The 22,198-nt window shown below is 51.3% G+C and overlaps 9 protein-coding genes across 9 annotated transcripts; 5 read left to right on the plus strand and 4 right to left on the minus strand.

Annotated features, from left to right (window-relative positions):
• Positions 1–2,361: 2,361 nt before the first annotated feature.
• Positions 2,362–4,005, plus strand: PFLUO_LOCUS347 (uncharacterized protein; the record flags this gene model as incomplete). Its single annotated transcript, XM_073780733.1, has 2 exons — positions 2,362–3,024; positions 3,076–4,005. 2 exons carry the CDS (start codon positions 2,362–2,364, stop codon positions 4,003–4,005), a joined length of 1,593 nt encoding a protein of 530 aa, XP_073634445.1.
• A 558-nt stretch (positions 4,006–4,563) lies between these two features.
• On the plus strand, positions 4,564–5,420 carry PFLUO_LOCUS348 (uncharacterized protein; the record flags this gene model as incomplete). Its single annotated transcript, XM_073780744.1, has 3 exons — positions 4,564–4,619; positions 4,688–4,899; positions 4,993–5,420. 3 exons carry the CDS (start codon positions 4,564–4,566, stop codon positions 5,418–5,420), a joined length of 696 nt encoding a protein of 231 aa, XP_073634446.1.
• Positions 5,421–5,976: 556 nt separating this feature from the next.
• Positions 5,977–7,502, minus strand: PFLUO_LOCUS349 (translation initiation factor eIF4A; the record flags this gene model as incomplete). Its single annotated transcript, XM_073780755.1, has 5 exons — positions 5,977–6,630; positions 6,687–7,045; positions 7,106–7,174; positions 7,244–7,318; positions 7,463–7,502. The coding sequence occupies 5 exons, from the start codon at positions 7,500–7,502 to the stop codon at positions 5,977–5,979; spliced, it is 1,197 nt and encodes a 398-aa protein (XP_073634447.1).
• Positions 7,503–8,063: 561 nt separating this feature from the next.
• On the plus strand, positions 8,064–9,642 carry PFLUO_LOCUS350 (uncharacterized protein; the record flags this gene model as incomplete). The annotated part of the gene is made up of 2 exons (XM_073780766.1): positions 8,064–8,344; positions 8,454–9,642. 2 exons carry the CDS (start codon positions 8,064–8,066, stop codon positions 9,640–9,642), a joined length of 1,470 nt encoding a protein of 489 aa, XP_073634448.1.
• A 149-nt stretch (positions 9,643–9,791) lies between these two features.
• On the minus strand, positions 9,792–10,486 carry PFLUO_LOCUS351 (copper transpport protein; the record flags this gene model as incomplete). Its single annotated transcript, XM_073780778.1, has 3 exons — positions 9,792–9,909; positions 9,971–10,160; positions 10,285–10,486. 3 exons carry the CDS (start codon positions 10,484–10,486, stop codon positions 9,792–9,794), a joined length of 510 nt encoding a protein of 169 aa, XP_073634449.1.
• A 373-nt stretch (positions 10,487–10,859) lies between these two features.
• Positions 10,860–11,693, plus strand: PFLUO_LOCUS352 (uncharacterized protein; the record flags this gene model as incomplete). The annotated part of the gene is made up of 2 exons (XM_073780789.1): positions 10,860–11,054; positions 11,196–11,693. The coding sequence occupies 2 exons, from the start codon at positions 10,860–10,862 to the stop codon at positions 11,691–11,693; spliced, it is 693 nt and encodes a 230-aa protein (XP_073634450.1).
• Positions 11,694–11,990: 297 nt separating this feature from the next.
• PFLUO_LOCUS353 (38 vacuolar alpha mannosidase) lies at positions 11,991–15,329 on the minus strand (the record flags this gene model as incomplete). Its single annotated transcript, XM_073780800.1, has 2 exons — positions 11,991–12,615; positions 12,670–15,329. The coding sequence occupies 2 exons, from the start codon at positions 15,327–15,329 to the stop codon at positions 11,991–11,993; spliced, it is 3,285 nt and encodes a 1,094-aa protein (XP_073634451.1).
• A 244-nt stretch (positions 15,330–15,573) lies between these two features.
• PFLUO_LOCUS354 (uncharacterized protein) lies at positions 15,574–16,947 on the minus strand (the record flags this gene model as incomplete). Its single annotated transcript, XM_073780811.1, has 1 exon — positions 15,574–16,947. The coding sequence occupies one exon, from the start codon at positions 16,945–16,947 to the stop codon at positions 15,574–15,576; it is 1,374 nt and encodes a 457-aa protein (XP_073634452.1).
• A 1,558-nt stretch (positions 16,948–18,505) lies between these two features.
• Positions 18,506–19,878, plus strand: PFLUO_LOCUS355 (uncharacterized protein; the record flags this gene model as incomplete). Its single annotated transcript, XM_073780822.1, has 4 exons — positions 18,506–18,558; positions 18,667–18,862; positions 18,917–19,797; positions 19,851–19,878. 4 exons carry the CDS (start codon positions 18,506–18,508, stop codon positions 19,876–19,878), a joined length of 1,158 nt encoding a protein of 385 aa, XP_073634453.1.
• Between the last annotated feature and the right edge of the window lie 2,320 nt (positions 19,879–22,198).

A 22,198-nucleotide genomic window follows, 5' to 3' on the forward strand; every position in this document is an offset into this window, starting at 1 on the left:
TGACATGGCGGGCCTTCATTTCATAATGCAATGCAACCATTTCTTTCACGCGGAGAAGATCATTCTCCTTTTTCGAAAGTTGCCCATCCCCTCGTGAAGCACTTTCTGTCCCCGGTTTTCCGGCTCCAGCAATTTCAGTACTAGGTATAGTTGTGTGCACATTCACCAGGGTGAGTGCCTCCTTATCTCCCTGGGAAGTATTAGCTTTCATGATATACAAATAACGCATCAGGGGTCAGTATGCGATTGGGTAGTGAATGCGAGAATCCGGGCCTGTAAGAAAAGGAAGGGACAGGGATATTGGAACCAAGCTAGTAGAATACATACACAAACTCGTAATGATGTGATATCGGACAGAATTTCTGCGACTTGCATTTTGCACAGCGGCGACGGGCAGTTGTTTTGGATGACGTTGAGTCTCGGTGGTTGCGACCGCGGACAAGAATGTCTTGGCGCAGAGCCGACACCTCGATGCCCCCCACCCTCTTAGCACGGAAGATCATTGATAGTCAATCGAACTCACTGATTCATCGACTACAGCGAGTAAGTCGACATTACTCGCTGCTAGCTTGCAATTTTCCACGGAGGCACAACATGGTACATAATGCTGTGGGCGATGCAAGCAGCGATAGGACCGACCTGTATACACCGGAGTCCCATTAGAGGATATAAGCCATGCGTAGTGATAATCAATTGCTCTCAAAGTCTTACCCAGTGGACCCAATGGTACGAAGGAAATTGCGAGCCAACATAAACGCCGAAGCATCTCGAAGGGTTCAACGCTATAGTTCCCTCGCCATGGCAATGGCGAGGGCAAGATCAGTTTATGGGGGCAAAAAGGACGCTCTCTCCTCCCTCTAAAAAATAAAGGAAAGAAATGGGAGGAATACACTTACAGGCACCGCCATACCCTGGTCTCGCAAATGCCGAAGCCCAGCTTATAACGCCTAAAGTAAGCCCAACCAACCAAGGAGACAGCACAGCTCCATAAACTTGGAGTTGTCTGGGATCTAGCCCAATCCCAAAAGACAAAAATATGAGCGTCAAGCAGCAAATAAACTCTAGGACGAGGGCCTGTTGCGCCGACACGAGTGCAGTGTCCACAGCGCAACCGCCTACTACGAAGTTTCGCGACCCGTACGCTGTGCGAAGCATAAGGCCAGCTAGGGTGCCGCCGAGAATCTGGCCGGCAATATATAGCACCATGCGTGGGAACGAGATTAGTTGCGCGGTGAAGGTGGCCAGGGTGATAGTGGGGTTGAGGTGAGCCCCACTGATGGAGGCGAACGTGAAGATAAAGAGAGTGAGGAAGAGAAAGTTGCTAATGCCACCGACTAAAGGACCTAAGAAGGCAGCCGTTGCGTAAACGCCAGCTGGGGTAGTCGTTGTGGATGAGGCCGTTGTGGGTGATGGCCGCGGGTGCGCCCCCATCCACGAAGTCATAAAGTCAAGCATCATTGTGCCTTAACGTGCAGTTGTCAGTGCGCTTTGTATAGATAGGCTTAGAGTCACTATCTCTGCTTACCTACACATTCAACAGCACTAAATTTCCAGAGGTCGATATCGCTAAATGCTTTCAGATCAAACACCTGCCGCAAGCTTATCAAAGGTGCCGCATCCGGTATGCGCTTTAGCAGCTCGGCGTTGCTCGCATCGTTAGGATCTAGCACCAGGCCCTGGTGGCCGCCAATACGGCCAGCAAAAGGCTGGATTGTTGGTTTAAGGTTCAGACGCTCAATATTGGCGTCTATATTGGGATCGCAGGAGCCATGCTGGTCTTCGGCGAACGGGGTCGGCATTCTGGATTGGCTGTGGTTTTAGAGAAACGGTCCATGAAATATAACAGTGTATAATGATTTCACATAAAGCAAAAGGAGAGAGGTCGGAGCAAACTGCCAAATATGCAAGACTAGATCATTTTTATGGTTCGTTCTATCGGAAACCGAGTCTTCTACGTAACGATTCTGACAATACCCGGAATAAGCTGCACAGTTCGCCACCGAGGGATAGCCCATACGGTTATCAGACAAGAGGCATGTAATTAATTTGGTAAGATATTGTATCAATAAAGACAAAACTATTTATTGCTACTCCAGAGCTATTCCTGATAAAGTTGAGTAGTTCTGGGTATTATGGTTCGAGAAACAGTCAAAGAATGTAGATGGATGTACTGCAGAAGTTAGCTGTACTTAGCTAATGGGGCTCGATGACCGCCACGGGTCCCGCGGGCCCCGTGGGCGGATGCTTGGACGCGCTGACTTGTACTTCTTCACGTGTGAAGTATTGATTCTGTTCTTTTCAGTCAACCCCTGAGTCCATGCCGCAACCTTCAGACGTGCCAGGCACTGAGTCCGCGACACGATGGGAGGTGTTTTCTCCAGCATAAAACACGTTTATGTCGACCTGAGCGCCGTGATCTCCGAAATCAGCCAAACCAAACAATCATTTGACGCGCTGGTTTCTCGCGTCTCCACTTCAATACTTCCCGTGCCAAATCCATCCAAATCATTTTGGCAAGAAGACCCGCCGTTCCCGAATTTAGTTGATGTCCAGTCTCCAAATCTGCCAGCGACAGCTGATGTTGTCATCATCGGCTCCGGCATCTCAGGCGCCAGTGTGGCATATGCACTTTTCAAGCAGTCGCACAAAAATGCAAACTCCGCATCTCCTCCAAAAGTTGTAGTTTTGGAAGCGCGAAGTCTTTGCAGCGGTGCGACTGGAAGAAACGGGGGCCACATCAAGTTTTCGCCATATCTGGAATACGCAGGGCTCAAGGCGAGATTTGGGGCGAAGAATGCCAAAAAATTAGTTGCGTTTCAGATACGACATCTGGCCGTCCTACTTGATCTGGTACATAAGAGCGAAAAATTGGAAATTAGTGAGGTCAGAGAAGTTCAGACAGTGGATACTTTTACCGATGAAAAGAAATGGAACGATGCTAAGAGAATGGTGCAAGACTTGAGACAGGATGCTCCTGACTTGGCGGAAGATATCGTGGTTCATGAGGGCATCGAAGCATGCGAAGTGAGACTCATACTTCCTTTCTCGTTTTGATACCTTACTAAATCACCATAGGAACTTCAAATCGACCCTCAACACTGCTATGGCATCATAGCCTACAAGGCTGGAGCACTGTGGCCATATCGCTTTGTGACAGCTCTCTATGAATCCCTGCTCTCAGCATACAGCTCTACTTTTTCTATCGAGACCAACACTCCTGCCACTGAAGTACGAGTAAATTCAGATGATCCCAGGCGACCATTCACTATTCATACACCTCGGGGAAAAATTACTGCAACCCATGTCGTCCATGCGACCGACGCATTTGCAGCGAACCTTTTGCCGGGATTGAAGGGCAAGATTTTCCCTATGCGAGGACATATGACAGCGCAAGAACCTGGGACTTTATTTCCAAAGCTTGACGGTTCCAGGTCATGGAGCTTGATCCACAAACGCGGCTTCGACTATATCACCCAACGCCCAGGAGCCGGTGGTGAGCTCATGGCAGGCGGTGGCGTGGTTCAATCACCAGAAAAGGGAGTGGATGAATTCGGGATTTGGAGAGATGATAAAAGCAGCTACTCCATTGCCGCCTATCTTCATGGTCTCTTGCCTACGATCTTCGGGGCCCACAACTGGGGCGCTGATAACGGTACTAGGGTCAAAATGGCCTGGACTGGCTGTATGGGATTCACGCCAGACCTCCTTCCTTATGTTGGCATTCTAGATCCAAAAATCACCCAGCGAAAAGCACCAAGCCCAACAAAAGAAGGAAAGCAGCCCGCGGAATGGATCTCAGCAGGGTTTCAGGGAGAGGGCATGGTTCTAGCATGGCTATCTGGCATCGCAGTTGGATTGATGTTAGTTGGAGGGGAGAACGAAGTCTTCGAAGAGGCCCCAGGGATACCAGGTGGGAAAATAAGCGAGTGGCTGCCTCAAGAGTTTGTTTGCTCCAAGCGAAGGGTAAATGGTGCAAGCGTGTCTGACCTCGCAATGCTTCTCTAAGATTCGGACTTGGTCAGTGACTTCAGTGTCATGAAATACAACCATTGAATCAATGGGGATTGGGTGTCTCTCAGGACCAAGCGACGATTACTCGAGTCTAAAACTTGGGAAAAAGTTAGCACAGACATTCATAGACTAATACCCGTTGTACTGAACATAAATATCTTTATCATAAAGTCATATCGGTCAAACTGTGCAGTGTAGGTAGTTCACCGGACCCAACACTGGATGTCCGCGGTCTACATCGGATCCATCCGACAGCTCGGCCAGCTTGCCCGAGAGCATTTAGTCGCGTTCTTGGTGTTTTCGCCAGTATCTATGAATAGCCAAGAGCTGCTTAAATTCGGGAACATCTTCACAGCAGCGATACGCATCACATTTATAGAAATGTGATACGATTTAACTATATCGGAGTGCGGTTAAAGATACAAGCGGTCGGCGCGGGCATCCGTCTCCGCAAGTCGGAGGCCAGCCGAGTTCAACCTCTCAGCATTCCTCTCGCATTGTTAAACTCTCTCACCTTTCTCCCCAAGTCGCACAGCATAACCCACCCTCACTATGGCGTCCATCCGAGCCAATTGCCGCAAGATCATGTGCATCGGCCGCAACTATGCGTATGTTGTGTCCGGAAATTTTTCCCGCAGACTCATAAGAAGACTGACTGACGGAATCACCATAAAAGGGACCACATCACCGAGCTGAACAACACCAAGCCCAAGCAGCCCTTTTTCTTCCTCAAGCCCGCCTCCTCGATTCTCCTTCCGGGCGGCGGCCCCGTCCTGCGGCCCAAGGGCACGAACCTGCACTATGAGGTGGAACTGGGACTGGTGATGGGCAAGACGGTGCGGGATCTGGACCCGGAGGACGAGCAAGGGGCCCTAGACGCGATTCAGAGTAGGTGTCTTCTCTTCCGTCTCCCTCCAACACAAGTGTGCAAGCAAGCCATCTGTTTGAATGCCGACTGACAAGACATGTGTGTTCACGCAGGCTACGTCCTCGCCATCGACATGACGGCGCGCAACGTGCAAGAGGAAGCAAAGAAGAAGGGCCTCCCCTGGTCGATCGCCAAGGGGTTTGACACCTTCCTCCCCATATCGCAGGAGATCGCCAAGTCGCGCATCCCCAACCCGCACGACGCGTTCCTGCGCCTCAGCGTCGGCACCACCGAGCGTCAGGCGGACTCGACCAGTCTGATGCTCTACCGCATTCCGCAGCAACTGGCGCAGATCTCGCGTGTCATGACCCTGGAGAAGGGCGATATTGTCCTAACCGGGACGCCTAAGGGAGTGGGCGAGGTCAGGGCCGGGGATGTGATGAAGGCCTCGATTGAGGTTAATGGCAAGGAGATTGAGGAGGGGCGCATTGAGGTTGAGGTTGTGGATCGGGAGGGTCGGTATGAGTTCAAGGAGACCTAGATACTGTTATAGTTGATTTCTATATCGTGCACATATCATCAGATCAAGGACATACATGTATTCTACGAGCTGGACTTGAGACAGTAATCAGCCTTGTTGCTCTCTACGAAACATGAACCATGAACCAACCCCATCACCGACACCCTGCCTGAGCATGAGGAATACAAGGCAAGTGTACATGAAAGATAGCATACGAGAAAAGAACCCCCGAGGGAACAAGTCACATTTTGGCCCGATCTATTGATTAAGTACGAGAACAGCGGCATTCTTAACCAAACAGAGCGAGCTGAATACAGAGACGGGAAAGTAGAACACGGAAGAAATGCGAGAAAGAGGAAAAAAACAACCGTGGGGAGCAAAAAAAGGCACATAACATGTCGCATCTCCGGGGGGCAGGGAAACATAGGAAACCATGGCCGTGGCAAGGACCCGAAACTCAGATCGGTTTCACCAGGCCATTGCGCGCGGAGTTGTATTGGAGACACAGAAAACCACTTTTGACGCAGAGTCTGCCATCGTAATCCGCATCAGACGTAACAGGAGGGGTTGAAGGAGTTTAGATGAGGTCGGCAACGTTCATGGGCATCTCCTCGACCTGGGTGCTGTAGAACTGCTCGATCTCGCGGAGCATGCGCACATCATCAGCGGTGACGAAGTTGATGGCGACACCCTTGCGACCGAAACGACCACCACGACCGATACGGTGAATGTAGTTCTCACGGTTGGCGGGCAGGTCGTAGTTGATGACCAGGGAAACCTGCTGCACATCAATACCACGGGCCAGCAGGTCAGTGGCAATCAGCACACGCGAAGAGCCGGAGCGGAACTCCTTCATGATCACGTCACGCTGGCCCTGCTCCATGTCACCGTGCATGGCCGAGACGGTGAAGTCACGGGCAGTCAGCTTGTCGGTGAGCCAGTCGACCTTCCGGCGGGTGTTGCAGAAGATGACAGCCTGGGTGATGGTGACGGTCTCGTAGAGGTCGGAAAGAGTGTCCAGCTTCCAGTCCTCCTTCTCGACAGCGATGTAGAACTGCTTGATACCCTCCAGGGTGAGTTCCTGCTTCTTGACCAGGATACGGACGGGGTCACGCATGAACTTGGTGGTCACCTCCAGGACGTCCTGGGGCATGGTGGCCGACAGGAGGGTAACCTGGGTGGACTGGGGAAGAAGCTGGAAGATGTCGTAGATTTGCTCGGTGAAACCACGCTAGATTCAGCGTCAGTGCTGTGTTCTTCTTGGATAGTGACAGAAACAAAACTTACCGACAGCATCTCGTCAGCCTCGTCGAGGACGAACAGCTTCATGTGGTCGGTGCGCAGAACACGGCGCTGGATCATGTCCTGAACACGGCCGGGGGTACCGACGACGACCTGGGGGCCCTCGCGGAGAGCGGTCATGTCCTCACGGACGTTGGTACCACCGATACAGGCGTGGCACTCGAGGCTCATGAAGTCACCAATGGCCACCACGACCTTCTGGATCTGCTGGGCCAGCTCACGGGTAGGAGCGAGAATCAGAGCCTGGCAGGACTTCAGGTTGGGGTCGATCTTCTGGAGAGCGGAGATGGAGAAGGTGGCGGTCTTTCCGGTACCGGACTGGGCCTGAGCGATCACATCGCTGCCTGAGATAGATTTGTTAGGCCGTCATTCGGGCTTGATAGGTCCGCAAAAAGAAAACTCACCCTTGATGATGGGCATGATGGCACGCTGCTGGATGGCCGAGGGGCGCTCGAAACCGTAGGCGTAGACACCTGGTTTTGTCGGTCAGGAAATTTTCTTCACGTACCCCACTAGAGAGGGGTCTTGTCAGGATCACCTACCGCGAAGCAGCTCGGGCTTCAGGTCCATAGCGTCGAAAGAGTCGGTGATCTCATCGTAGTTAGACTCGATCATTCCTGTTGTGGTGAAAGACACTGGTCAGCATTTGGGTTCTCCCTGGCCACGGTGTAATAAAGGCCATCGCCACCGAGCGCGACCACGATCGCCGTCTCGATAGAATATGGAAAAACCAGGCACGAGAAGAAAAAGATCGCACATACCCTCGGGAAGTTCCTCGAGGCCCTTGTCATTGGAAGCCATATTTGCGGTTGGAAGGTGGGCGATCACAGGCGTGTGTCGCTGTGATCCGTGTGGTGGGGGGAGGGAAGAAGTTTAGCGAACGAGCGCTGTGGGAAGTCTTTCTGTATAAAAGACTTGATCTAGTACCGCAGCTCTTGAAATTCAAGAGCTAGACTGGAATACTAGAAAGTGGGAGAGTAGAAGTGAGGATAGAAAGTCCAAAAGATATGGGGTGGGAAGGGAAAGGAAGAAGAAAAAAGAAGAGAGAAAAAATCCTCCGCCAGTCTTAATCCTTGGCTCCACGCTTGGGGGGTTTTTTTTCTTCGGGAAGTGTCTCACCGCCTTCCCCTTCCATCACCGCATTGTGTGGCTCGCGCGGTTCCTTGTTCGCCTATTTTTCGTATTGTTCGTACCTGGAGTGCCATTTTTTTGGGCTAGTCGCGCTGGACTGGATGGCCTGAATGTTGGTAGTGTCACTCTAGGTTGGTTGACTGTGACTTGGATGCTGTGGTTGTTCCGATTCCCTCTGTGTGAGGTCCAGCCCCAAAATTCTACAAGCCCTAATGTGGCGGACTGCCGACCATGCCTGACATCACTTCTCTACCCGGCCATCCAGAGGGGACCAGCAGCGTCCACGAGGCGATTCCCTCGCATCCATTAGGCGTGAAGCCTAGTGGTAATGCGCTCTTGGCCACCTGGAGTTTGCGCGAGGCGATAGGCCCGTTCAAGCGACTGCCCGACGAGTTGATCCTGACGCTGCTGGAGTTTTTCGACGGACCCAGTCTGCTGCGGGTTGGGAGAACTTGCAAAGCATTCTATGCATTTACACGGGCTGAGGAGCTGTGGAAGGCATTATTTGTGAGGTAAGATACTTCTGGAGCATTTACATATATTCTCCGACTGGCAAATATATACAGTACAGGTGTTGTCAAGAACTTCACAGTAAAACATGAGTACTAATGAATTCTCTAGCTCCGAACTATCCACCTTCACATGGAGAAGAACATGGAGATCAACCTATCTCAACCTGCCTGCCTCCAAAGTGCCCATGGTGGACTGCTCCCATCTGTTCTCGGATGCGCTCTACCGGCCCTTCAACTGCGCACACATTGCGCTGGAGCCCTTCGTGTCGAATATTCCCACGCGAAACCAAATTGCGCGTTTCCAGGACTTATCCCCTGATGAATTTCTGGCTGACTGGACAGACCGGCCTTTCATCTTGACCGAGCCAGTCAAGGCCTGGCCAGTGTATAAAGAATGGACAGTGGGCACACTGCTGTCTCGCTACAGCCAGACCAAGTTCCGCGCCGAAGCCGTGGACTGGACGCTGCGCACATACGGCGATTACATGGCGGATAACTCCGACGAGAGTCCGCTATATCTATTCGACCGCGGCTTCGTCTCCAAAATGGGACTGACAGTCGGTCCTCCCGATCAAACACCAGAGGCCGCGTACTGGCCACCGACATGTTTTGGCGAAGATCTCTTCTCAGTTCTGGGCTCAGACCGCCCCGACCGACAGTGGCTCATCGTTGGGCCCGAACGATCCGGAAGCAAATTCCACAAAGATCCCAACGCCACCAGCGCGTGGAATGCCGTGCTCCGCGGCCCGAAGTACTGGATCATGTTTCCCTCCGGCGAGAAGCAGCATCCCCCGCCGGGTGTGTACGTGTCAGAGGATCAGAGCGAGGTCACCTCGCCGCTGAGCATCGCCGAGTGGCTTCTCGGTTTCCACGCTGAGGCACGACGTACTCCCGGATGCGTGGAAGGGATTTGCGACGAGGGCGAGATCCTTCACGTTCCGTCCGGGTGGTGGCACTTGGTCGTGAACTTGGAACCCTCCATCGCCATCACTCAGAACTTTATTCCTCGGTCTCACTTGTGCGCGGCACTTGATTTCTTGTCAAGCAAAGCCGACCAGGTATCTGGGTTCAGGAAGGATGTCCGTGACCCATATCAGCGATTTCTGGATGGTATGCGACAGACACACCCCGATCTGTTGGACCAGGCGCTAGAAGAGTTACAGAAGAAGGCAGATGGGAAAAAGCGAAAATGGGATGAGATCGTCCGCGGAAAGACAGGAGATGAAGCCGCAGACGAAAATGCTGGTGGCTTCAGCTTTGGCTTCGGAGACGACGGTAGCGACGTGGAAGTTCCATAAAAGAACCCAATTCGGGGTAGAGTCTGGAATCTCAACTGGTGACCATACAACATGATAATTAAAACTCCAATGAAAAATAGTAAAACTTGCACACACGCTTCATCTCGTCCAAAGAACCCCCAAAACACCCAAAGAGAATATAAATATATTTAATGACAAGCAACCGTCTTGGCAGCCGGAGTGCCGTCGGCGAAGAGGAGATATCCGAAGAACGCGCCAACAGCGACCGCAAGCATGACCATGCCGTTATAAGTCATGAAGAGAAGCCTGCATCCAAGTAGATTTCCACGGGTCAGCCAGCTCCGATGGACAGGAACCAAGCACTTACATGATAAAAAAGCTGTAAAACACCTGCGCCGCATACAACGCAGCCAAGGTAATCCGTCCTCGACGTGCCAGCGCCGCTCTATTTTCCCTCCCTACAAGCAGCGGTGAGTCTTCATCCTGAATCTGGTGGTGCACAGCCTCCGCAGAGACGTTGGCAGTGGCAGTGGAAGATCCGGCGGCGATCTCATCGTCTGCGAAGAAGCAAGACGTCAACGAGACTAGCTCAGCAATACACAATTGAGGAAATGTAGGACCAGATCCACCACGCCAACGCCATGTAGATTGCCAGAAAAGGATGGAAAGAGGAAGACTTACCCCCCGTTGTGGAAGTCGTCGTAAACGCGTTTAAGCGCTGGTTGTGGGCAGCTTCGTAACGCCGGGTAATTTGGCGGACGGCCTCGTAGCCCGCCGTGAGAATGACGATGAGGACGAGGGAGAAGAGAAAGGATAATGGGCCGGTGATGCGCCACTGGGGAAAGATGATACAGAGGTTCTTGGCCGACCAGGTGAAGAGCATCTATTTAGTCTGATTAGCATGAGGTCCAGGATGTGGGTTGATGGGACAGTTAGCTAGGGACTTGCATTCATGTCGCACTGTCCCATGTCCATATCGCCATGGTCGTGGGACATATGGTGCCCCGAGTGATCCATTTCGAGAAGCTCTATGAAGACAAGGCGAGGCCAGAGAAAGTATAGAGAGTGCGAAGACACGACAGAGAGTCGAATGGGAACAAACAAGGGAAAGTGGCCGATGCAAACGTGACAAACACCCCGATAAGACCGGTCAGCCTCAACACAGCTCCTGCACATCCTCGACTGCTTTTCTTCGGTCGTATTCCGGTCGCATGAATTACCCCATACACACCGTCTGACGGAATCCATTTTACAATATGGCGGACACTACCTCCGCCACCGCCGCGCCCACGACCAACGGCACCGCGGCCCCGGCAGGCGGCACAAGCACAGGGGGCACGAATGCGCCCGCGGACCAGAACGGGACGAATCGCGGCTTGCCATACTATGAAAAGCTGCGGCGGGAACTGCGTGATTCATTGCAGAAGAAGCGATTGATGGACAAGAGCATGGTGAGTTGCTGGGCTTGAAAGTCGCATCTGTGTCTTGAAGGAAGACAACCTGGCAGACCTTCAATTCTGCAAAGCCCTCCCTTCGAACGCGAGCAAAAACCGAATAATCCATCCCTGCTAACATACATTCCCCCTCTTCAGGCTCAACTCGAAGACCAAATCTTCCGCTTCGAACAATCCTACCTCGAAGAAACCACCGCCGGAAATATCATCAGAGGCTTCGACAACTACATCAAGGGCTCATCCAGCGGAAGCAGTCTCGGCGCGTCGGGACTGGGTCTCTCTTCGAGTGTGGGTGGGCGGCGAAAAGCCCAAGTCACCGATTCGGATCGGGTCTTTTCGCGCAGCTCCGCAAGTTACATGGTCGACTCACCCGGCCCGTCGTCTGCACAAACCACTCCGTCCCACGCAGCCACGCCGACGTCCACGCCCGGCGGGGTTACGTCTTCTTCTAAGAATAACGGCGATGTGTCTTCGACTGCCTCGGGTATGAAAGCCACGGCGGGGTCGTCTAAGAATAAGAAGAAGGGTGGCAGCGGTGGGTCTAAGAATACGAAGGGGAAAGCGTTTGATGATTCAGATGATACTGGGGAGAAGCCACCTGTTAAGCGGTTGAAGATCAGCTATGGGAGAGATTGAGCCCGTGTGGGAAGCTATGTTTTCCTTCTTTTCTTTCCTGCGAGCTTGGAGTTTAGGGGACTTTTTTTTTTATATCATTCTGGCTGGGACTGTATGAGCTAAGGCGCAGGGAACTTGTCTCGATTGTTCAGACGAAATCATGTACATCACAGATCAAAACGGACTGCAGCTTTGCCATGTCTATGTATGAATCTATCCTTCCGGGGAAGCATTCAAGGGCTGCAGGGAATACCCTCAGGTAGAAGCCAAAAAGCAAAACTCATTCCATTCATCCACCCCGTCACAGAAGAGTACAAATCACAGTTGCAAGCGGAACGTAGCGACTTCAAAGGCTCTCAGCTCAATATCCACAGCCGAGCCATCATCCACATCTCGGCGATCCAATTCCTCCTCATCATCCTCGAGGATATTGCACTTCCAGGCCCGTTTGACAGGGAGAGTACTCTGAATGGACCCACGAGCCTTTCCACCGAGCGACTCATAAACGCGCAAAATAACACTCTTCCCAGACCGCGAGGGGAGATCGCCAGTCGAAACATCTTCGTCGTCCTCACCACGCTTGACGGCATCCAGAATAAGAGACGGAGCACCGTGGATGGACACAGACTTGAAAATCGAGCCTGTCGCCGAGGCCTTGGGGCCTGCTCGCTCCAGGACAAGCGGGTGGTTGAAGTTGTACCCAGCGCGCACGGTGCGGGCATCAAGACCACCAGAATGGGGCAGGATAGCGTAGCGGATGTGATGGCGGCCCATGTCGGCGTGGGCATCAGGCGCTTTGGGAGCACGGAGCAATGAGAGGCGCATCATGTTTCCAGATGTAGCGAAGCCATACTTGGAATCATTGAGGATCGAAACGCCGTATCCGTGCTCAGAGAGATCTGCCCATTTGTGGCAGCAGACTTCGAACTTGGCCATATCCCAGCTGCGCGGTGTCAGTATACATAAAATCGGCCAACAGAAAAGGGAGGGCATGTACCTTGTGTTAAAATGAGTTGGTCGGCGCATGATGCCGTATTGAGTCTCATAGGAGGCCTCCGTGTTCGTGATATCGACGGGGAACTCGACCTTGAGGAACTTCATTGTCTCCTGCCATTCAACCTCGCTTTCCATTTCCACATACGATGGCTCACCCGACACAGATGCTGACAAACTGATGGTAGTCTTCACCCAGCTCTTGTCACTGATCTTGGTCTCGGTCACGACACTGGCGCGGTGAGGTCCCTGTTCCACAATGACCGTCTTGTTGCTGCGCAGCTCTTTCCTCGATTCGAGATGGAAGACCTCAACGTCCCATGCTTGCCAAGCAAGTGGTTTATCGTCAAAGATGACGAATTGACCTGCCTTGCCATCCTTGGCGATAATCTCCCGGTTTGCTTCTAAGTCAAAAAGCGACGTGATAACGCCATCTTGGACATCGATTCTGAGCTTGCCATTCATGAGACGGAAGACGCCCGGTTGGATTTCGCCCACCAGGGCTGAAGTAGTGGAATTGAAATCCACTTCCGCACATGGGATAACTCCATTAGTCCCATCGACCAGTGCATATTCGGGTTCATCGGAACTGGTCAGCGTGTTCGGGATCTTGACAATCTCAGAACGAGACCACGGCAGAGTGTTAATAGCCACCAAGTTCTCGCTAGCTGCGTGGCCGGTAATCCCAAGAGCTTCCAGAGCGTCTCTCCGCAGCTTTGCACCAGTCTTGAAGACCTTTGCGTATAGCTCATTGGAGTCGTCGTAGCACATCTCGATGGAACTGCCAGGAAGGCAGTCGTGGAACTGACACAGAAGAACGCCCTCCCACATTTCATCGATTTCGTGCTTGGGGTACCTGAAATCCTTATCGGAGCCTCGGAGAGTCGCCAACGTAGCTAGGAATTCAATCTCGCGTAAAAGGAACTCTGACTTGCGATTGTTGCGCTTGTTGTTGGCCTGGGTGGTATATGTGCCCCGGTGCAGCTCGAAATAGAGCTCACCGTACCACGTTGCAAACTGCGTACCATTGGCCGCCTTTGCTTCTAGTTGTTCGAAGTAGTCATCGACCGAGCCTCCCATCTGCACCCGGGCCAGTGAGCCCGTCTGGTCACTCAGACCTCGGCAGCGGCGCAGTTTCTCCAGATGCCCAAAGGTGGGACCACCGCCGCCATCTCCCTTACCAAAGACAAGCAGTGACGTCTTATCCTGGTCCAGAGATTTGTGCTGCGTAATGCTGCGCCTTAGGTCGCCGAAGTTGGCTTCGGCTGTGTAAGTCTCTGCGGGAGCCATGTGGCACAGCACCTGGCTACCGTCAAGGGAGACCCACCGGAAGGTAGTATGAGGGAAGTTGTTGATGTTATTCCAACTCAGCTTCTGGGTGAAGAACCGGTTCATGCCAGCCAGGCGAGAGAGTTGGGGGAGCTGAGTGGAATATCCAAAAGTATCCGGCAGCCAAAAGGTTGTGCACCGTTTGCCAAAGTAGCTTTCGAACAATCTCTGGCCATAGAGGAATTGTCGCACGAGGGACTCACCGCTCGGCAAGTTAGTGTCGTGTTCGACCCAGCTGCCACCAATGGGCTGGAAATGGCCCTTCTTCACCCAGCGCTTCACCCGGTCGAAGACGGACGGATAGTACTGCTTCAGCCATTTGAATTGCTGCGCCTGCGAGCAGGTGAAGCGGTGTTCTGGGTAGCGCTCCATCAGATCACATTGGTTCGACCATGACCGTGCTACCTTTCGCTTTGTCTCAGCCCAAGGCCATAACCAACATGTATCAATGTGGCAGTGGCCGATAGCATAAGCGATGGGCGTGGTGTCGGTGGAGTAGACCTTGGACGAGTCCACCTTGTCTCCTAGATATCGTCTCGCGACTTTGCGTGCCTCTATAATACCTTCTTGGCTTCCATCGCCAGCTATGAAGGCGTCGATCATCGAATTGGCCACCACATTGGCTTCGTGAGCCTCCCAGGAGTCCCCAGGGAACTCACGGGCGGCATCACCGATGACCCAGAAATCATAGTACAGCGCTCGTGCCTCGAGATTCACGGCTGTGATTTGGGCCTTGCTCAGTGTATAGTACCTATCCGGGCTTGGGGGCTGATAGTTATCACCACCCGGAGCATTGCCGAACATTCCATTGCAAGCCATCTCGATATAGAATGTGTGTTGCTTGCCATCACGCCATGCGTCAGGAATGATCCATTCGATACGCTCTCCGCCGCCCGTCAAGCCCTGCAGAGGATGGCCGTCCTCCGTCCACACCATGCCCTCATTGTTGGCATCCCAGTGGAACTCCAGATGCTTTTTCTGGCGCATGTCCTCGGGGACAGTGAGACGAATGCGGATCCAATGAGTGGACCAGCTGGGACCAAAGGAGGCGCCGATGTGGGTGGGCTTAAACTCCTGGGAGGTTGCATCTTTGAACGTCGGTCGCTGCAATTTGGGAACAGAGTAGACCGATAGCTTGACATGGTCCTCGTCTGAGTTCACAGCCTCGAAATATTTCGACACCAGGTTCTGACCCGAATAAGCGCCCGTGTCAGTAAACTGGCCCAGCCGATCAGTGTAAAGCTTGGTGATACGCCGCCCAACTGGGCGCTCAGCGAGCTGGGAAAGTGGCTTCGAGGCTGGGGCGGGGAAGGACTTCGGAGTTTCTCCACCCATGATGACGATGTGACGATGAAGAGATGGAGACGGGAATTAAGAAAAGAGACTATACAGAGGAAAATAATTGGGCCCAAATGATTAGGACAAGGGGAGAGAAGCAAGAACACGAAGAATAGGTGAGATTGAGAGTGAGAGAAGGAAGGTAGGAAGGAAGGAAGGAGGAGTTGAATGCGGAGGGACGGGAATGCGGAGACAAATAGAACTCGGACTCGTAATACGTAACCTTGCCCTAACTAATTAACTACCCTACGTACTGCCCATATTTGACAAACTCCTTGTCTGCCCTCAGTCTCTCCCAATCGTCCTCTCTCAAACAAATCCCTGCTGCCATCTCCCCCAATGGCGACTTCGGCATTAGATAACCCAGGCTCTCAATGGGAGTAAAGCACGGTCTCCGCACGGCCTCCGGTGTTCCCAGCCCCAAATTAAAATCCAGCTCATAGCAATCGATATTAGCCCAAGAGCTGATCATAAAATCTCTCTTGCTATCCACGGTCGCACCGACCGAAGCGACGGTCTTGTCTGGTGAGCGACTGAGAAATGTTGCTAGCGCCCGAGTGTTGAATGCCAGATCAACCTTCTTGGGATCAATCGCCGAGCGAAATTCTGATGCGAGAGCACCCAAGGGCTCTTCGGCCAGCGTCTGAACTGTATCTCTATGATATACTAGATTCTGTGCCAGGCCTGGATAGCCCGACGGGATACCCAAATGACGCCGAACATTGACGGAGCGCGTGATCAGTGCCTTTGTGCTAGGCTCCAGGCGAGGAAGTCGAGAACGAATGATACATTGCCACAGGAAGGAACTGACAGCGTCATCAGTGGAAATGAAGTCGCAAGTAATATTTTTCGATGCGAGTGATTTGAGAGCAGCAAGGGACTCGGCGGAAAAGGTTAGATAGGCCCAGGTACATTTCGGAGGAGGCGAAATTGGTTCTGCGACTGTCTCTGCAGTTTTTGCAAGAGGCTTAACGATCTGTTCGGCGAGCTCACGCCCTGGTTGGTACAAGTCGTCTAGGAGGGGAATGGTGGTGGCGCGGGGGAGGTTGCCCGAGAGCACCTCTTCGCTGGTAAACGGCTCATTATGGCAGGCCTTGGAAAGTAGGCGGATCATATGTCCTTGGCCGGTCATGTCCATAACATTGTGTTGACCGACAAGAGTCAGCATCAGGCCTCCCGTGATGAAGTTGGCCTGGACGCAGAAGACCGGCGCTGAGTCTTTGGCAAGACCGATCGAGATTTCTGGTAGATTGAGAGTCATACAGGGCGCAATGACTTCTTCATCCAGCATGCTGAATGGGTAATTGGCCTGGCGGAGGGCGGCCATTGTTGGCACGGACGGATCGTGTCGGAGATCCTTGACTACCAGCTGAATCTTGTCCCCCGGGATTATGCGGTAGACGCCCGTGTTGCCTTCACTTGCCCCCTCGTTGATGACTTGCCCGGCTAGCCAGGGAAAACTGCCTGCTAGCCGATCAAGACCCTTGGCTAGGGTATTGACAATAGCATCGCGCGCCGACGGATCGTGTACTGGGAACACGCAGCATATCTGAGTGTACAGCTTGTAAAGAAAGGGGGTTTGCCCAAACACTTCGAGTATGTCGTTTTCCAACATGGTGTGCAATTGTTGTCCGAAGAGTTGTTGGAAAGATGTCTTGATTGATTCTTATAACAGACAAATGCACAGCCCAGACCGATTCCGGTGCCCCACTCGTCTTGAGTCAAGTTGAGTCAAATCGGCTGGACCGGCGTGTCATTCGGTGTCATGATTTAGTTGCATATTTGCCAAAGAAATCCAAAGAACAGACTTCAGGCTAAAAAAATCTCACATTTACTCGAGATAATCGTAATGTTCACCAGACATCGGCAAGGTATTTTCCTGCGAGAGGTAAACTCATCTCTTCCACAGTCCACTTTGTCCCTTATCTCCGTCTCCTTCCACCTTGGTTTGCGACTGTCGATCACATCGACCGGGGGAGTTGTAGCTACCTTAGTAGGCGAAAAGATTCACCGGCAATGTTATTTCCTGATCGGAATACTTTAGGAAGTTAGTAAGTATCTCTCCAATTCTGGTATAACTTCATACCTAGTCCCGTCAGGCGATGGACTACTCATCCGAGCGGAAGCGTCTTCCATATTTTGATTTCTCGGGATTTCGATCGGTTATAGCATAATCGCCCTTTCAAATGGTCATAAGGACCGAGTCGCTTATCCATCTCGTAAATGGCTCATTGCCGAATCACACGGCTCAGGCGAGGGATTTACTGTGTCCAAAGACTCCCATCACTTGCACCAATCAGCGCCGCCGACTCCACATATCATTTCCTATTCCACCTCCACACAATGGGGCGAGGTAAGTAATCGTAGAGGATAATGTGTCTTCTCAGAGCTAGCGCCTCAGAAATTTGTCCGTGGCCAAGATAGAACACCCATTGATTGGTTGCGAGACCGATCAATTCGCGCAACCCTCCAGGAAACAACATCATCGCTCATTTTGAGAGTTCCGACTTAAATATATCTGTTTTGCTCATTTTTACCCATCTATATTGAATATCCCTTTCTCGCAATTTTGAGAAGGGTAGTTTGGTATTTTCAGAGCATACTACCAGTATGACCCTAGCCCAAGAATACGACAACCTTGACCGCAACAACGAGGATTTTGGAGATTCAGTGTGTGAAGACAATACAAACCTCATTCCACGTTTCTATTCTGGCCATGGTCTACCGGGAGGACCTTTTTTTCATTACCGAAGACTTTCACGTGAGTCAAATTGAAGCGCAGAAGCTCTAAGCTTGTATCCGGCCGATGCCAATGATTGGATCATACAGACGAAAATTCGAGATTTCACGTCAATCAATGCGTCTATCAACATTTCAGAAGATTGTGTGAGAAATTCCAGAGTGATCCATCACCAGAACACTCAATACCTCGGACCTCCCATCATGGCCACGAGCTCTGCCTTCAACGCATCCCAGCATTCAAGGAGCAAGCTAAAACTCTCTTGAATTTTACAACATTATGCTCTCTCGGAATTTCTGCGGCAGCAATTATATTATCTAATATTGATGTCCCGGCCCTTGCCATTTTTATCGTGAACTTGATCGCCATTATTCCATTGTCTGTTACTCTCACCCATGCAACAGAGAGTATCTCACAGGACTTTGGCGAGACAATGGGTGCTCTTCTCAACATTACTACCGGCAATCTAGCTGAGCTTGCAATATTGTGAGTGTTTCTAGCTCGCCACAGGTCCTTGTACTGACGAAATTATAGTATGTGAGTTCGATAATTGAATGCTCTATCATTACATTCACTGCTGACACTTGATAACAGTACGACATTAATGAAGGGAACTATTAAGGTTGTCCAGTCGTCTCTTCTCGGCTCCATCCTTGTCAACTTGTTGCTTGTCCTGGGATCATCTATCATCGCCGGCGGCCTCAAATCTCCGAACCAAACGTACAACAGTGATCTGACACACGCATTCGTCGGATTACTCAACCTCACAGTCTCTTGCCTGATGATTCCAGTATGTCGACGATGCTAAACAAGAATTCCCCTATCTCGGCTCTAACCTCAGTAGAATGCTTTCTATGGAAGCTTGAATGACTTGAAATCAGCAGATCTCATGGCCCTCAACTTCAGTCGAGCAGTGTCTGTCATTCTTCTGGCCGTCTATTTCCTATATCTTTTCTTTCAGCTACGATCCCACGCGTCACTCTTTCGAACCCCTAATTTCCACCGTCGTTTCCAAAGCCTTATCAACGACCGAGACATCAACAATCAGTCCACCGCTCCTCGAGTTTCAATATCCGCAAACTTACCGCGGCCAGAAATGCAGGAGAATCCGTATCCTACCAGCCCGTCACCAGTGCCTCTCGAGTCACAAGTTGAGTCAGGGCTACTCTTGGACCGATTGGAGCCGACTGAAAGAAGCACTTCGCTTTCGTTCAACGAGAGTCCAGCTCCAAACGGTGGATACGGGACACCGAAACACGCGCCATGCGACTGCTACCGTCATGTTGTCATAGCGAACCGGACAATATCTATTGGACTCCTGATTCTGTCAACGGGTTTGATAGCCATCTGCGCCGAATACTTCGCTGCAAGCTTCGCCATACTCAACGAACAAGGAGTGCTGGGCGAGTCCTTTGTGGGGTTGATTGTTATTCCAATTGCAGGAAATGTCGCTGAAAATGTCACGGCCGTTATTGTCGCTTCCAAAGACCAAATGGATCTTGCAATCAGTGTCGCCCTTGGATCAGCAATTCAAATCGGACTATTGGTGGCGCCAGTGATGGTTCTTATAGGATGGGCTCTCGACAAGCCCATGACACTGCACTTTGATCGTTTTGAGATTGTGACGCTCATTGGAGCTTCACTTTTGGTCAGCTTTATCTTTCTCAAGGGAAAGACTAATTACCTAGAGGGAGCAATACTCTGCGCTTGTTTTGCTGCTATCTCGTAAGTTTATCTTGCTGTTCTACAAACATGCAAAGCTAATCCTGGGATTCTAGTGTCGGAGCCTTTTTGATGCCGATTTGATGCCGATCAGCCGTTGAGTGTCTCATTTGGTTAAATCCTTGTACATAGATACTTCCCTGGGGCGAGAGCTTTTCTCGGGAGACTCACAAATGCCAGTGGGATATACAACCAAACCCCTGTAACCATTTGTAGAAATCTACTGTCTGCAGCTTACCACCCCCGCTGTCCTCCTGCTCCTCTGGAACTAGGACGGAAAGTGATACACGGCCGCCGCTGTCGCTTTTCATCATGCCTTGCATGTTACCGAAGGCCCAAGTCTCGTGACAAACTCTACTCTACGCTCTCCATGTATACGGCTCGCATAACCTATGGGGCTGGACTAGGCGTCGCAATATGGCGTAGTTGAACATCTGGTTCGGATGAGCCGAAACTGAAAGTACAAAGATGATGGAGTTCATTGTGGCCAGAGCTCTTGCTGCAACAGATAATGTGCTCAACCAGTCTGAAGCGATGAAGATTGTTAAATCGAGATCAACAGATGCCCAAGTGTGAGATGAGGATCGGTCCCTGTGTCCTACTGAACCTAATCGAAAGTCCAAGATCTTTGGTGTAGTGAAACTGCCATTCCTATTCAGAGAGGGCTTTCACGGAAAGAGTCCGAAAAGTACGATTTTTACTTTTTCTCTGTAAGTTCTGAATTCTCTCTTCTTTACTTTCTTCTTCAAACAAGCCAATACTTGCAAATAATGTTTCAGGCTTGCTGCTATCAATCGATTGACCAAAAGAAGCAGCTCCACACCGTGAAAACCCCCACTCCAGGATTTATCTGTGTGTTGAGGAGATGAGATGTACTTGTCATGGCGCAGCGAAGGTGTGGGTCTCTGGGCAGTGGATCGATCGTATCAAAGGAAGTTCTAGATTGCCCTATATCCTTCCGAGTCATGATCGTCCCGTTCTACCTGTTTAAGTAGGAACCCATGATTCAGACGAAGATATGAATAGTACCACTTTAAGATATTGGAAAAAGACGCTTCTATACATGATTCCAATAATAATATTTCTTTTAATTCCATGTGATGCGTTGCACTCAGGGGAGCTTTAAATGTACCCCAATTACCACAGACATTAACCTTACAACTCTCAAGCATGTTATACTTACACATAACCCTATTTTCCATCTCAAACTCTATAGCTGTCTGAACTAAAACTACTCGCAAATATAGAGTTATCCAATTGTGCCTGATCGAATCGAGGCGAACTATGAACTCGCTCAACTCCGATTTAATTCCGATGCGAGCCGATGCGGGCCTTCCGGGTGCCCGGTTTTCCCAGCTGCAGCTCGCTTAAAAGGATAAGGCGCAGTGGGCCAGCTGAACTTGCCATGAACTGCGGTCCCGATTTTAGGCCAGAAGCAGTGACCAAGCACCTACGAACGACTAAAGAGGAAACTACTCGCCGGGAATTTGGGAGGAGCTTGGCCAAGTCCGATAACACAGATCATGTCCTGCGTTCAGACCCATTCGAGTACGAAGCCCGTATCGGTCGGCTGAGAGTGCACTGTCAATCTGACGAATACACGCAAGGGGCGCTTGTCGCCTTTCTACGCCACCATGCGTGACAGTCGCTGTACAGAGCACTTCCCTGCCAAAAAAAAATAACGAAAACGAAAACGCTCGGAGCCTTAGCTCGGGGCTCGAATGGCGTTCGAGAATTTCTGGCACTGCGGCTCAGCGCGCTCATCCTAGACTCGCTCGGTTTCAGTTTTGGCTTTCGGTAAGCTGACAGGCTATCGAACTGAGTTTGGTGGGTCAGATGGCCTGATCGCATTTGGTTCCAAGAAGAGGGGGAAAGATCTCTCCAAGGCCTAGACTAAACTCCGCAAGATGAGATGAGATGCGCGTCCCTGCTTCTCGATCTCTTCGCCTCTCGTTCGAAGATAGTTGTACAACATTCCCACGGATAACGTGACGCCAGTCCAGTTTGCAGTAATTGTTGCTCAACATAAGGAAAATGTGCCTGGGGCAGGGTTACATAATGTGGGAAGTGACGCCAGCCCTCTTGAGTCTGTCCAGGAACATCTACATCTCTATACAAAAAGATACCGGACAAGACGCGGAAACCCGCTGGGGCGGTTCAGCGTGTAATAGCTCGGAGATCAGCAGTATGGTAACTTTTCATCCCGGTTCCCCGTCTACTTCGCGAAGTCAAGACTCCCTCCCTGTAGATCCGGAAAGGAGGATCCGATCGCAGGATGCAAAGATGGCGACGCAGTTTTCCCGAGGAGTCCAAGCGAGGGAAACGAGTGGATTCAGCCCACCAGACCTTTCAGTGTACGCAACTGCACCGCTGAAGGTCGTGGAGGAAGAATACTAACCCAATG

The sequence above is a fragment of the Penicillium psychrofluorescens genome (assembly GCF_964197705.1).
Source record: "Penicillium psychrofluorescens genome assembly, chromosome: 1".
In the NCBI taxonomy this organism is placed as follows: domain Eukaryota; kingdom Fungi; phylum Ascomycota; class Eurotiomycetes; order Eurotiales; family Aspergillaceae; genus Penicillium; species Penicillium psychrofluorescens.